General features: G+C 41.6%; 1 protein-coding gene across 2 annotated transcripts in view; it reads right to left on the reverse strand.

Annotated features, from left to right (window-relative positions):
• The window catches only part of ADAM17 (ADAM metallopeptidase domain 17), a 26986-nt gene extending 13666 nt beyond the window's left edge, over nt 1-13320 (reverse strand). Inside the window, exons 1-7 of one of the 2 annotated variants that reach the window (XM_083495574.1) lie at nt 12731-13320; nt 5298-5430; nt 4242-4375; nt 3659-3747; nt 3077-3248; nt 1730-1857; nt 361-450 (exon numbers count right to left, since the gene is read on the reverse strand). In XM_083495574.1, the coding sequence (XP_083351700.1) occupies nt 361-450; nt 1730-1857; nt 3077-3248; nt 3659-3747; nt 4242-4375; nt 5298-5430; nt 12731-12890 (906 nt within the window). In that variant the 5' untranslated portion in view covers nt 12891-13320. Of the gene's footprint in view, nt 1-360; nt 451-1729; nt 1861-3076; nt 3249-3658; nt 3748-4241; nt 4376-5297; nt 5431-12730 lie in introns of both variants that reach the window. The other variant, XM_083495573.1, reaches the window with a different exon arrangement.
• Between the last annotated feature and the right edge of the window lie 223 nt (nt 13321-13543).

The raw sequence follows: 13543 nt of genomic DNA on the forward strand, positions 1-13543 counted from the left end.
ACTGTAAGTTGAACATCCTAGTTATAGGCAGAAAATTTTTACTATAAATGGGGGGGGGGAGTGTATGGAAAGCTGCCCAGAATTTCCAGTAAACCAGAAGTTGATGCAACTTTGTATAATTAAACATATCAAGCAAAAAATTGCGATTTACATCGTTCGTGTGTACCATCAGAACTGGATTTCTCTTGATGAAGAATTTTATCAATGACACTCTAGCCTGCTCTTCTGTACTACTATTGACTATGTTTTCATAAGGTCCATTGCATTCAATGGTGTGCGTATACACACACACACACACACACATACACAAATAAACTGTGATCAAATCTGAACATTATCCGAAGAGTATTTTCTAAATACCTGATCTATCTGTATGCCATAATCTTTGAAGTCTGCATTATCCCATGATGTATTTCGATAGATGTCATCTACTCTGTCTATTAATTCAATCTAGGGACAGAAAACGGAGAAGTTATTCAGGTCCAGTCTCTTGCCAGTAGATTCTGAAACATATTTTAACAATTGAAAAGAAAAGAAAAACCCAAGGGAAGCTTTCAAGGAGCTTTGAAAGAGGTTTCCAAAGTTCTGTACAAGGGGTGGGGAATCTGTGGCACAGATTGGTACAATTCCCATCATTCCTGGTCATTGGCTATGCTGGCGGGGGCTGATGGGAGTCGGAGACCAACAATATCTGGAGCGAGCCAGGTTCTCCACCTCTGATTTAGTAGGCAATGCTGCCAATGTTGTTGGTTTAGGGTGGGGGTGGGGGGGGGGAGAGAGGAAGAGGGTAAAATTAAGCAACATGTGCAACCACCATGACCGCTTGCTTTCAGAATACACATTGTTATATTTTAAACTGCTGTTCAGCATTTAGAGAGCCCTTCAGGGTAAAACACACTATACAAGACAGTGGGAGGAAACAGCAAATCAAATTGGATCAACAGTATCCCCAAGTAACAAGATACACAAACTCTAAGCGTAAGAGAGCCTGTTTTATGCATTGTGACTTGCAGTTATTTCTATTGGTCATAGTTTAGTAGTGATTTATTGCAATTATTAAGAGCGATTTTCAATTTAATTATTATTTGCTGATGTTTTGAGAGTTTAATTTTATTATGTACTATTCTAATATAATAGATTATTGATTATTACTTTTATTCCATATACAGTGGTGCCTCAGGTTATTAACTTAATTTGTTCTGGAGGTCTGTTCTTAACCTGAAACTGTTCTTAACCTGAGGTACCACTTTAGCTAATGGGGCCTCCCTCTGCTGCTGTGCTACCACCAAGTGATTTCTGTTCTCATCCTGAAGCAAAGTTCTTAACCCGAGGTACTATTTCTGGGTTAGCGGAGTCTGTAACCTGAAGCGTATGTAACCTGAAGTGTCTGTAAGCCGAGGTACCACTAAGTTGTTCCATTTTAAAGTTATGCTTCATTGTGACTTTTTGTATTGGATCAGATTATTATATGGTGTGTGTTGCATATTTTGTTGCTGCAAACCGCCTTGTGCATAGTAATATAGAAAGGCGGTGTACAAATTAAAAGTGAAATGAAATTATTGCACTCTACCCCAAATCAGGCTTTACACAAACACACCCATATCCATAAAATAATACTTAAACATACTCTTCTTATGTCTAACAGTGACATTCTATTAGCTTTCTAACTACAACAGAGTTTTTAAAAAAATATTTCATCAAGGAATCAAGAGCAGACAATAACACTTACCAAATAGTTAATTGTAGTGCTTTCCTCCCCACGGCCCATGTTCTTAAAGAAGCGATAATCTGCCACCACCAATATCCTGCAGGTGTTCTTCAAGGGGTCTGGGGTGGCTCTTTTTCTTCGAGGGGCATCTGCTATTGTGACAATTAAAGAGATACCAAGTTGCTGTCACCATTTAAGACCTGTTTATGTTGAATTGAGTACAGTGGTGCCTCGGGTTAAGTACTTAATTCATTCTGGAGGTCCGTACTTAACCTGAAACTGTTCTTAACCTGAAGCACCACTTTAGCTAATGGGGCCTCCTGCTGCTGCCGCCGCGCCACCACCAAGTGATTTCTGTTCTCATCCTGAAGCAAAGTTCTTAACCTGAAGCACTATTTCTGGGTTAGCGGAGTCTGTAACCTGAAGCGTATGTAACCCGAGGTACCACTGTATTACATTAACAGATTATCTTTAAAACCTGCGCCGTATACAAAGTAATTATTTAGGTTCAGTGTTGTAGAAAACAAGGAAACACGTAAATCAAATATAGGGCAACATAGCAAAGCACTTCTGTGGAACCTAGGGCCCTGTTAGGATTTTCAGGAGACATACTATGCCTTTGAGATTATTTACATTTTTTTAACACGTTGAAAATATCCAAATGTAAGAGGATAAATTTCACTTATACATACCTCTGAATGTTTATTTTTATTTTTTAGCGAAACTAAATGACTGTATTAAAACAACTTCCTTGATAATTTCAATGTACCATATAACATTACTAAATAAATTTTAATAGGAGAAAGATCTCCTTAACTTATGCTTTCAGGAAATGATTTTATTTGCTGAATCCGGTACATTGTTCAACATTATTTTTTATTTTTTTTACAAACTAAAGGACTGTGATGTATTTTTAAAAAGCAATCACATAACACAATAGCCTGGAAAAGAGCTCTCAGTTTTTAATACACACCAGTATATTTTTAAAGAAGTACTAATTTTTAAATCTCTCTCTTACTGTATCATAAAGAAGGCCAAAGGCAGCAAGTCCATTTATTATTATTCTCATTATTTATTAATTTTTTTATACGGAAATAATTGCTTTGCTTAAGTGTAAGGAAAAAGCTCTCTCTCCACATCAAAGAGTCAGAATATTCTGGTTTCTCTTCAGATCGTATAAATCTTTGACCCTAATCGTTTTTATGCCTGTCTTAAATAAAAATTACATATAAGTCTCTTTCAGTGTGCTAGGAAGTATGCATTCTGTCTCTTCGGTGTCCATAAGACTCACTTCACTACATACATTAATGTACAGTGAAAAATTCTAGTTCGATTGCGAAAGATTATTGCAAGCAGTTTAACACTCACCTTTATTTAATTTACTCTCCTTCAGCCCTCCACCCAAAAGCTCCTCCTCCTCTTCCATTTTAACATAGCCACATACTTTTGGGGACTGCAATCGTGAGAAATCCTTGATGTCTTCTGATCTGTAGACCAAAAGTCTTTCATCTTGTGTATTATTGAGAAACCTCCACAAGGGCTACAGGTAGAGAAACAGATGTCTAAGTATGTCTTTCACAGTGTGATCCTATACATGTTTTCTTAGAAGGAAGCTCCCCTGAGTTCAATGGGACTTATCCCCAGATATATATGTGTATATAGGACTGCAGACTAAATAGATTAGTTGACCAAAAGGCCTCAGTTCACCAGCCTCAACGAACAGCACAGTCAGTACATAAACCAAATGTAAGTTTTGCATGCATATGTAATATTTCACATGAGCATCCCAGTCAATATGGCTGTTTCTATCAGTCCACAGACATTTGGCAGAAACATTTGACACAGGGTTAAAACAAACAGCAATTCCATCCCTAGAAATATTAAACAACGGGAAGCAACCTGACTGAAAGTTCATATTGTCTGCATCTAGATTCCAATAGAGAGGTGTACCTCAACATTATATTCTTCTTCATCAGTGTTGATCCTCACTGTGAAGTCGTCTTCACCTATGTGTGCTGTAACTTTGGAGTTGCTCTGACCTGAGGAAAAGAGAGAGGAGGAAAGAAAACTTGGGTACGAACCCAGAGCATCAGCTGTAACATTTAACAACCACTTCCTCCTAGTCACAAGCATATCACTTCACATCTAGCCACACTCATTCCATGAATCAAATGACTTCCAACATCTTTTTGTCCTTAAGAAAAACAGTGCATGCACAAATATATACTAGAGACAATAGCATTTCAGATCAATTTTTCAAGAATTATTATTTAAACTTCTGAGGTTCTGATTCACACAGATCATCTGCCAACTAGCCCCCAAAGGATTATTTTAAATAGGTATAAACTCATTTACTTCTACGTGACACCATTTGTAAATGGTCTGATTAAACCAGTAACAATGTCTGAAGTTCTCATGATAATATAGAATGCCAGTTCGAGATGACTTCTTTATGTCAAAACACTTCTTTATGACAATACAAAAATCCAGTAATACTTTCCCCCTCCCACCGAAAACAACTTATTATACTCACCTACAACATGTCCTGTGAAAAATTCCTGCCACTGTACTTGATATTTGGTTTCCTTGCCTTGGCCATTCACTATAAGTGCTTGAAAGTTTTTGGGGAAATGGTCCGCAGTTGAAGTTAAGTATAATTTAAAATGCCTGTAAAAGAATTTGATTCCACTTAATTTTGAGATTTATATCAGCTATATATATTTTAATGTATCCGAACACATTGAGGTATTACATTTGGTGTTCAAATACATTTAATGGATCCAAATACACTAGGGATATTACATTTGGTATCAAGTTGAGCTTGAGAGGTGCTTTGAGTCCCTGAGGCTCAGCACAGCTGTGAGGCCGAACACTTGTCCCCTTTCCTAGCTCAGAGACACCTTGAGTCTTTGGACTCAGCCATACAACTGCAATTAATATGTTTTAAGTGTGTTTTAAGTACAATATACAATGTGACAGTAGATAGTGATGGTGAGCCTTATGGAAAATTCAATGTAGTTTTAAAAACACTTTTTTTAAAAAAAGAAGGTTTTTTTTAATGTGTGTGTCGATTCTACCTACTGTGTTTGTTCAAGGGGAGTGCTTAATGCTCTAAAATTCATACATAATACAAATTGAACAATTTTGCTTAAATACATTGTATGTGCTGAAGTGGAGAGTAGATTTATAAAAGAGAGCAGTAGCTGCTGATTGTAATGATTCCACACTCTTAGTTCATTCTTCCTCTTTGAAGATTTGGTGTTCAGAAACCCAAATTACCACAGTTGTTCCTGTGTATAGCTATTCTACTTTCTCAAAAAAGTCAAATGCATAAGAATTGGTAAACATTCAATAATACGGGAACGGACACCTTTCTTGGGGCAACTGTACACTACAGAATTCTAATGATAATCTGAATAAATTTGTTGATCTATAGGCCTCCCAGCAATCAAACAAAAGCCAATTACTGAAATTAAAGCAGAACTTAGAAAAAAGCATGCGTAAAAAGAGAAAAAAACACAGAAATCAACAATTTAAAGGGAATCAGTAAGATAATATTAAGTCAAACTTCTCACTAAAGATACCTCACCTATGCAATGCTGAAAAACTTATGAGTTTCTCTATATGGGATTCTGGTTGCAGGTCTCTTTTTCTTACTGAGTGCTGTTGGATGTTTGACACCGAAAGAATATCATAGTCTGAGAGAACAGATTCCAGATTCTCTGTGGGGAAGAAATAGAAGGCTTAACAAGAGAACAGCTAGAAAAATGTCCTTGTTAGATGTAATAAAAAGACAAGAATTCCCACCACATCAATCAGCCATGGCATGCCTCAAGCTCACACACTCCACTGTCGCTCTACTGCTTTTGCACACATGAAGTAGGCGCTCAGAACTTTAGCTTCCAATTTTAAATGAACCACAGCTCTCCATTATGTTTGAATTTGAGGAGCTAATCTTGAGGGATTTTCACTCTATTTCATGAGAAGCAACAATGATCAAATTCTGGCTTCTGATCCTGGTTCACTACCTAAAGCTTAAGCAATGCACAGCTTCTCAAGTTAAGATGCAGTGGGGAACTGTGGTTTGTTGAAAAACAAAGTAGAAGTTTACAAGCACCTCCTTGCAGCCATAAGAGAGGAGAGGGGAAGAGGAAGTGGAAATATGTAACCTGAGCCTGAGATTTGCCATGGCTTGTTCATATAGCAGGAAACTATGGTTTCCATAATTATGCCCATTATGTCTAATCATAAAATTTGTTATTTTTTGGATTCCCCTTTCCCACTACTTAAATAGTGAACCATTTCATCATTCCAGTCATCAAGTTCCCCTGGATAAAGCATTAGTCTGAATCAGTGACTCATAAATATAACCAGAGGTTTCTAATAAGATTCAAATTGATTCTATAGGCAAGAAAAATCCTGGTGAGTGTGGATTACTATACTGTAGCATAGAAATAAAACAAAATACATCCATTGAAAAAATGCAGATAGATAGTTCCACAAAGAGCTGAGGAAACACATTCTAATGCATAGCTTTTATCAATAAAGATGTACTAATTCATCTCTCTCTAGTCTATGCCATCTAACCCACTTTCTTCTCCATTTTTCACAAAGCAAGAATATAACCTACCGTACTAACAAACTGATCATAAACAAGAATAAAACCTAACGCTTGACACTTTGCTGGTGTTCATTGTGGATAGATATTTTCATTGTGAGGGTTAAAAATATGCAAGAAACTTAGAATCAGCCTATTAGCAGAAATGTTCAACTTCTGTTAAACCCCAAAGGTATTTATGCAAATTACACGTTCAAAGATTCCACTTTGGCCATCCACATCATTAATCATCCTTTGCCAAATGTGTTACTAAGCCTGCCACTGCTTAACTGGCCATCAATCTCTGTATTTAAGCGGCAAATATTAACATCAGAGTTATCCCATTTACACATTATTCCAATTAGTGTACATAAGTACTACAAAAGGCAAGTTTAGAGCCATCATCAGCCCTCACAACCACACGTCTTTGTATCTAAGGTAGATAGTATCTAGTTAGGATCTAGAAGTCTCCAGAAAGGCTGATCTATGTCAAGAATCTAAGTCCAGGCAACCACCCCAAGTTAAAGTAGTGCACACTTTCAAAATCCATCTTCCACATGCCTATAATATCCCAAGACCAATAATATGCCCAAGACTGAAAACCTGATCAAGAAACTACTTGTCATTAATCATAACCTACACTGAGACACATTAATGACTTATTTACATCTGTTCCGAAGAGCAGCAGTATTTAGATCAGTTCAACTGAAAAATCTAACCATTTCTAACCTTTCCATAACAGTTGGCATTTACAAAAGTAATTGCAAATGGCTTTTATAAATGTTTGCTTGTTTAAACCACTAATACGTAAGGCAAACAAACACATTACGTAAATAAATTAAAAATGTGACATTTAAAATCAATTTGTTTCCATTTATTTTCTGTCCATTTCAGGTATAACAACTGCTGATTTATTACTGCAAGCATAACATTTTAATATTATTTTCAAGGGAAGCAGTTATTTTTAGAATTCAACAACTGGACAAAAGGAGAGGGGTATACATTTAGCAGCAGCATATTGAATGCTTTTATTGACACACACACTGACCTCTGTGTTAGCATTTCTTCATATCATTTAACATATTTAAATGTTTAGATTATACAAAATAATGTCCAAAACTTCACTCCCAGGGAGAAGGTCATGCTAAAGCCTATGGCCAACATGCTAACACTGAGAGCATTCAAACCAGCCATTTACAACCTCCAGTCATAATAATAATAATAATTTATTATTTATACCTTGCCCATCTGGCTGGGTTTCCCCAGCCACTCTGGGCGGCTTCCAAAAGAATATTAAAATACTGTGATACATCAAACATTAAAAGCTTCCCTAAACAGGGCTGCCTTCAGATGTCTTCTAAAAGTCTGGTAGTTGTTGTTCTCTTTGACATCTGGTGGGAGGCCGTTCCACAGGGAGGGCGCCACTACCGAGAAGGCCCTCTGCCTGGTTCCCTGTAACTTGGCTTCTCACAGGGAGGGAACCGCCAGAAGGCCCTCGGCGCTGGACCTCAGTGTCCGGGCAGAACGATGGGGGTGGAGACGCTCATTCAGGTATACTGGACCGAGGCCAGTCAAAAGTGGTCCCGTCAAGCAGCAGCACCTGAGTTTTGCAGATTGCATAGCTCAGCTCTAAATAGTCTGAACACTCATTATTTTATTTATTTAAGATTTATTACCCACCGTCTAACTTAAAGTCTCAGAGTTGATTACAACAATACACAAATCTAAAAACAGGGGAAGCCATAAATCAAGCAACACCATTCCAAATGGAGCAGAGCAGTAGAAATCAAGCAAGAGAGGTAGGTCCAACAAAACAAAACACTTTAACTGTCAAAGGCCAAGGTAAAGATAATTTAGAGAATGCCCTTGCATTCACGCAATAGTGCCTGTTTTTCTTGTGAAGAATATTTTCCCCAGGTCTTTTTATTCCAAGCAAGCCCAGAAATAGGTGCTTTAGAAGTCAATGATTTTATTCTCAAGAGAGTTGTGTGGAAACCACATGCCCAAGAAGCATGATGTACACATAACGCAAGTTGTTATACTGGAAGTTATGGCAAAACCAGGAAATGAAACCAGACACTCCACACCCCATTCCAGAGAATTTTTTTAAAGTAATCAGCTACCAGGATTTGCTCCTACAACTGCCTGTCCATTCCTTCCCACAAAATGAGAATACACTCAAGAGCACTAAAAAGATATCGTTCCATGAATATATGTGGCTGCTTTACGCCAAATCAGGTATTTTTTCCACTTAACCCAGCATTGTTTGTCAGCAGCTCTCCCAAGTCTTTGTCAGTCTTTCCCTGCCTTGTGAGACAATGTTCTTCTAAACTAGACTAGGCGTCCTCAAACTTGGCCCTCCAGATGTTTTTGGCCTACAACTCCCATGATCCCTAGCTAGCAGGAGCAGTGGTCAGGGATGACGGGAATGGTAGTTTCAAAATATCTGGAGGGCTGAGTTTGAGGAAGCCTGTTCTAAACAGCGCCACGGGTATCAAACTGAGAACTTCTGCATGCAAAGTTAGATGCTCTTCCACAGAGCTAGTGGCACTTCAACATTGCTTCAGTGTATTGCTGCATGCGAAATTAGGAACTACAAGTGTAAAGACAGTACTGACAATAAAGAGAAAAATCGACTGCAACTTCCTTTCCCTGCCCCGAAAACGGAATGAGCATTTTTTTTTTGTAGGCTGCAATCCAGTGTCACCCCACTCCCCACATGCAGATACAAAATTGAAGCTCTTAGGTGATGAGGGACAGCTGTTTATCACATGGCCACCACTTGCCTCTTACCACAGGAAAAGAGTAGTACTTCAAATCTTCAGGGGAAGAAAAGAGTGTCATTGTTATACAGCCCAAATGACACCACACGCGCACGCACACACACACACACACACACACACACAAGCAAGGTAACAAGAGAGTAGAGTGAACTCCCAAGGTATACAGATAAGTACAAAAAATATTTAAGAAAAGGGGAGGAGTAAAAGAAAAACAACCCAAAAAGCTGTTCTACTTGTGCTGGAGCGAAAGAGCAGGGAGCAAATGCAGTATGAGCCACATTTTGACTGTTATAGCCAAATGAGCATCCTGGCTCTTGATTATGAGTGCAGGGGGGGGAGGAGGAAGCAGCAACAAGAGGCAGGAGTGGTGAAGAAGGGAAAGCTGAAATGGAAAGGACAGTGAGAGGTGGGGGAGAAGCAAGGAAGGAAGAACAACTTGGAATATGCATAGGCTTCTTTCTGCAACATTGTTCAGATTTATCCTGCTTTGCATCACTTTCAAACAGCATGCAGCTTTGATACAGTAGCATCTCCAAACTTCTCTGTAAATGCAACAAATGTAAAAATCCCGTGCTATATTTAATATAATAGTTATAGTTACAATATAATAGGAACACGGAAGAAAGGAAAGCGCAGGAAAGGAAGCAGCAACAGAATAAAGAGGAGAATGACAAGAAAGGAAACAGGAGCCAAGCGGGGAGCGGAGATGGAAGCTAGAGACAGAAGTGAGCATTTGCATGCCATATGCATACCTGGGGCAGAGTATCTTTAGCACCTTGCCTGCTTGGCAACCATACAGAAATCTGCCCCTAGTTTTCCTTCCAGAGCTCCCTGAATCTCCTGCCTAGCTGGGGATCCCCTTGGCTTGGCAGCCTCTAGCCTCCCTGACAATCACCAGGGGTTCAGAAATAGCTATTAGGGGGTAGATTCCTATTTCTCTTTTCCATCTTTCAAAGCAGCTTGGTCTGCTTATTTCCTCAGCCTCACTGATCCATTTTGTTTTGTGTTCATCTCCCCCCCACACACTTCTGCTGCCCTCACTCCCCACCCCAAATCCTTACTATCCCCCTCTCTGCTGCCCCCTCTCCCCACCCCTCAGCTACCACATCATCACCCTAGAGCTAGGAAGTCGCCACACACTGGACCCAGTTGCCAGTCAAAGGAAATTCTCCTTCCCCTGCTCCTAACAATTCCTTCTCCTCCTTACGAAAGATAACATCCTGGAGAAGGAGAATGCTGGAAGTTCAAATAAGAGCACTCCTGTTAGAGACAAAGATACATAGCAACCTTTCATGAACAGTACCAGTTGTAGCCTCTATTACTCATCCATTCATTCATTTGGGAAGAGGATTATTACAACATCCCTGAATTTCTCATAGGTTATAAATAATCAACTCATCACAGGCCCCAATTTCTACACACAATTCACTCACCATCTGCTATGTGGGATACAAATGCAAGTGATGATTCTGAATTGTACATTATTTAAAACATCAATTGTCATTTATCAACAAGAAATTCTACAGTGTATGAAAGTGTGATTATTTATTCACTGAAAATTCTAGGATGGTTTACACTGTTTTCCATAAAAACAAGACATGCCAATTTTACATGCAGGGCTGGACCTTGCCTGAAACCTAGTGGGAAATGATCCCAAAGGTTGTACACCACTGCAGAGGAAGCCCTTCCTCTGGTTGTCATCTGATAAGTTATGCAGGCTGCAGGACAACCAGGAAGGCCTGCTCTAGTGATCTCATAGAACGGGCAGGCCTATACAGGAAAAGGCATGCTCTTAGGTAACCCAGTCCCAGGTTGTTCAGGGCTTTATATGACAGTAACATCAGTTTCAACTGACCCTGGAGCAAATTGGAAGCCAGTGTAATGCTTTAAGCCAGGCGTGTCCAACAGGTAGATCACGGGGTATTCCTGGTAGATCTTTGGCCCCTCAGTGATCTCCTTCACAACCCCCCCCCCCAAAAAAAAAGAAAGCTCCACAACTCTGGCTTTCCCAAAAAAAGCTCCACAACTTTGGCTTCCTAAAAAAAGCTCCACAACTGTGTTCCAACCAACGACAATGGGTAGATCACTGCCAGTTTTTTTATACTGTGAGTAGATTGCAGTCTATTGGGAGTTAGATGTCCCTGCTTTAAGCAATAGGGGTAACATCCTCACAGCTGGCTGATCTAGTCAGTAACTACACGCCGTGCCAGTTACAACTACCAGAACAACCTCTATAAAAGCCCCAATTAGAGCACTTTATTAAAGTTACCAATAGTGAGGTTATCCTGGATGAAGAACTATCATAGCTGGAATATCAGCCAAAGCCAGTAGAGAGCACGTAGCACCACTGTGGCCACTTGGACCTCCAGTGACACATGTGGCTGAACCTTCAGGGGGCGTGTAACCCCATCCAGAACAGGCAATCTGCTCAGTTCCCATACACAGCCACCCCTCCAACAAGAGCTCGGTCTTGTAAGGATTCAGTTTCAAGCTTAAGGGCCTTTATTCTGCCCACCACCTATTCCAGGACCTGGTTCAGAACCTGTATGACCAAATCCAATACAGATATAACAATGAGAGCTTAGCAATACTATATGCAGCCACAGTTCTTGACTTAGTAATAGTAGTCAAATACAACAACACTTTCTGAGCAGCCCCTTCCTCTGTACAATAACCTTTTCCTCCCACAAAGCACTGAGGCAAACCAGGAACTTCCTCACAGGCTTAACACTACAGTTAATTAAGATTCATGCAACATCAGCACTGTGTATCTTTCCTTCCATGCTCCTAGAACAGGGAAGAAGAACATGTGCCCTAGAGAGACATGGTTGGACTACCACTCCCACTGCCCCTAGCCGTTGGTCACGCTGGCTCTGGGGGGGGTTGATGGAAACTGGCAGTCCAACTGGCATCCAGGCAGCAACTTGTTTGCCCAGCCCTGCTCTCTTAGAGCAGGGTTTCCCAAACTTGGGTCCCCAGCTGTTTCGGAACTGCAATTCCCATCATCCCCTGACCGCTGGGTCCTGCTAGCTAGGGATGATGGGAGTCCCCAAAACAGCTGGAGACCCACGTTTGGGAAACCCTACTCTAGTGCAATCAGCTTTAAGACTGGCTGGGGTTTTTCCCCTCCCCACCAAACCGAAAGAACTGAGCAGCTTCTCAGTTTGCAGAGTTTCCAAAACCCAGTCACTACACCCACTATATGAATTCAGCAAAGGGGTGGGGGGGGGGAGTGGGGAGAAAAAAAGACTCGGGCTGCAAACCTTAGGCACGCCAAACCTGGGAGCAAGTCTCCACTGAACGAACTGGGGCTTACTTCCGAGTAGGCATGTTCAGAAGTATGCGACCTGCCCACCCCAAAGCCCCACCAAAGACACCTCGGATGCTGGGCTTTCCTTTTCCAGCGCACAGCTTTCGGAGCAGCCACGAAGCGCAGCCTGAGACTCTCCCAGCACAAACCCCGCCAAACACAGCATACCCCATAGTCTTCATTTTAAATTTTCTATTAACCTGAAGAGAGATAAGGGGGAGGGGAGCAGGTCTGGCTGGCGGCGCCCCCCCAAGTCCCCCCCCCGCACCCTGAAAGTGCCTGGGGGAAAGAAGGGTCTATGGAAGTCCGCCTCTCTCTCTCAAATAACTCACCGTATCGCGGCGGCCGGTGCCTGCCCCGGTGCTGTGGGGCGGGCCGAGGGGAAGGGGCGGCCGGGTGCCTCAGCGCCCCCAACTCGGGAGCCCCGAAGACCAACAGGAGAAGGAGCAGGGCGGGGAGCGGGAAGGAGGTCGGCGGCGCCCGGCGCCTCATGGCTCTCCTCCTCCTCTATCAGAAGGGAACCGACGGACAAGCCCTTCCGTTCCCTCTTTCTCTCACATAAGTTTCGGTCCTCTCGCCCTCTTTCTTCTCTCTCAGCGATGCCCAGCTGAGGCCGCCGCCGCCCCGAGTCCGGAAGAACCGCCCGGCCGCCTGGGCCTCCCGCGGAGCATTATGGGCGCGCGAACGCCGGCCGCCATCTTTGTTCCGCTCCGGGAGGCGCTTCGGAGGCCTTGTCACGCCCTGAAGCGCCGGCGGCGTTTGCGCTCTTCCTTTCCGCGCCGGCCTTGGGGTGCGGGAGAAAAGCCTCTTTAAAAGCTGTAGCGCGGCAGAGAAAAATCGGCCAGATGCGTGCCTCCCAAGCAGAGGAAAGGACTGTTTAGGGAAGTTTTTTATATTTAATGCTGTACTGTTTTTAACATTTGATTGGGAGCCGCCTAGAGTGACTGGGGAAACTCAGCCAGATGGGCGGGGTATAAATAAATAAATTATTATTATTATTATTATTATTATTATTATTATTATTATTATTATTATTATTCCCGGTTGCTTGGGTTTTTATTTTCGTGCCGACACAGAAACTAAGGCCGGAGAAAAGGTGGCAAATCTACAAGGACAGGGACCGGTGTGTGTGTTGCGTCTGCCTA

Source organism: Podarcis liolepis (assembly GCF_965112155.1).
Source record: "Podarcis liolepis genome assembly, chromosome: 3".
Lineage (NCBI taxonomy): Eukaryota > Metazoa > Chordata > Lepidosauria > Squamata > Lacertidae > Podarcis > Podarcis liolepis.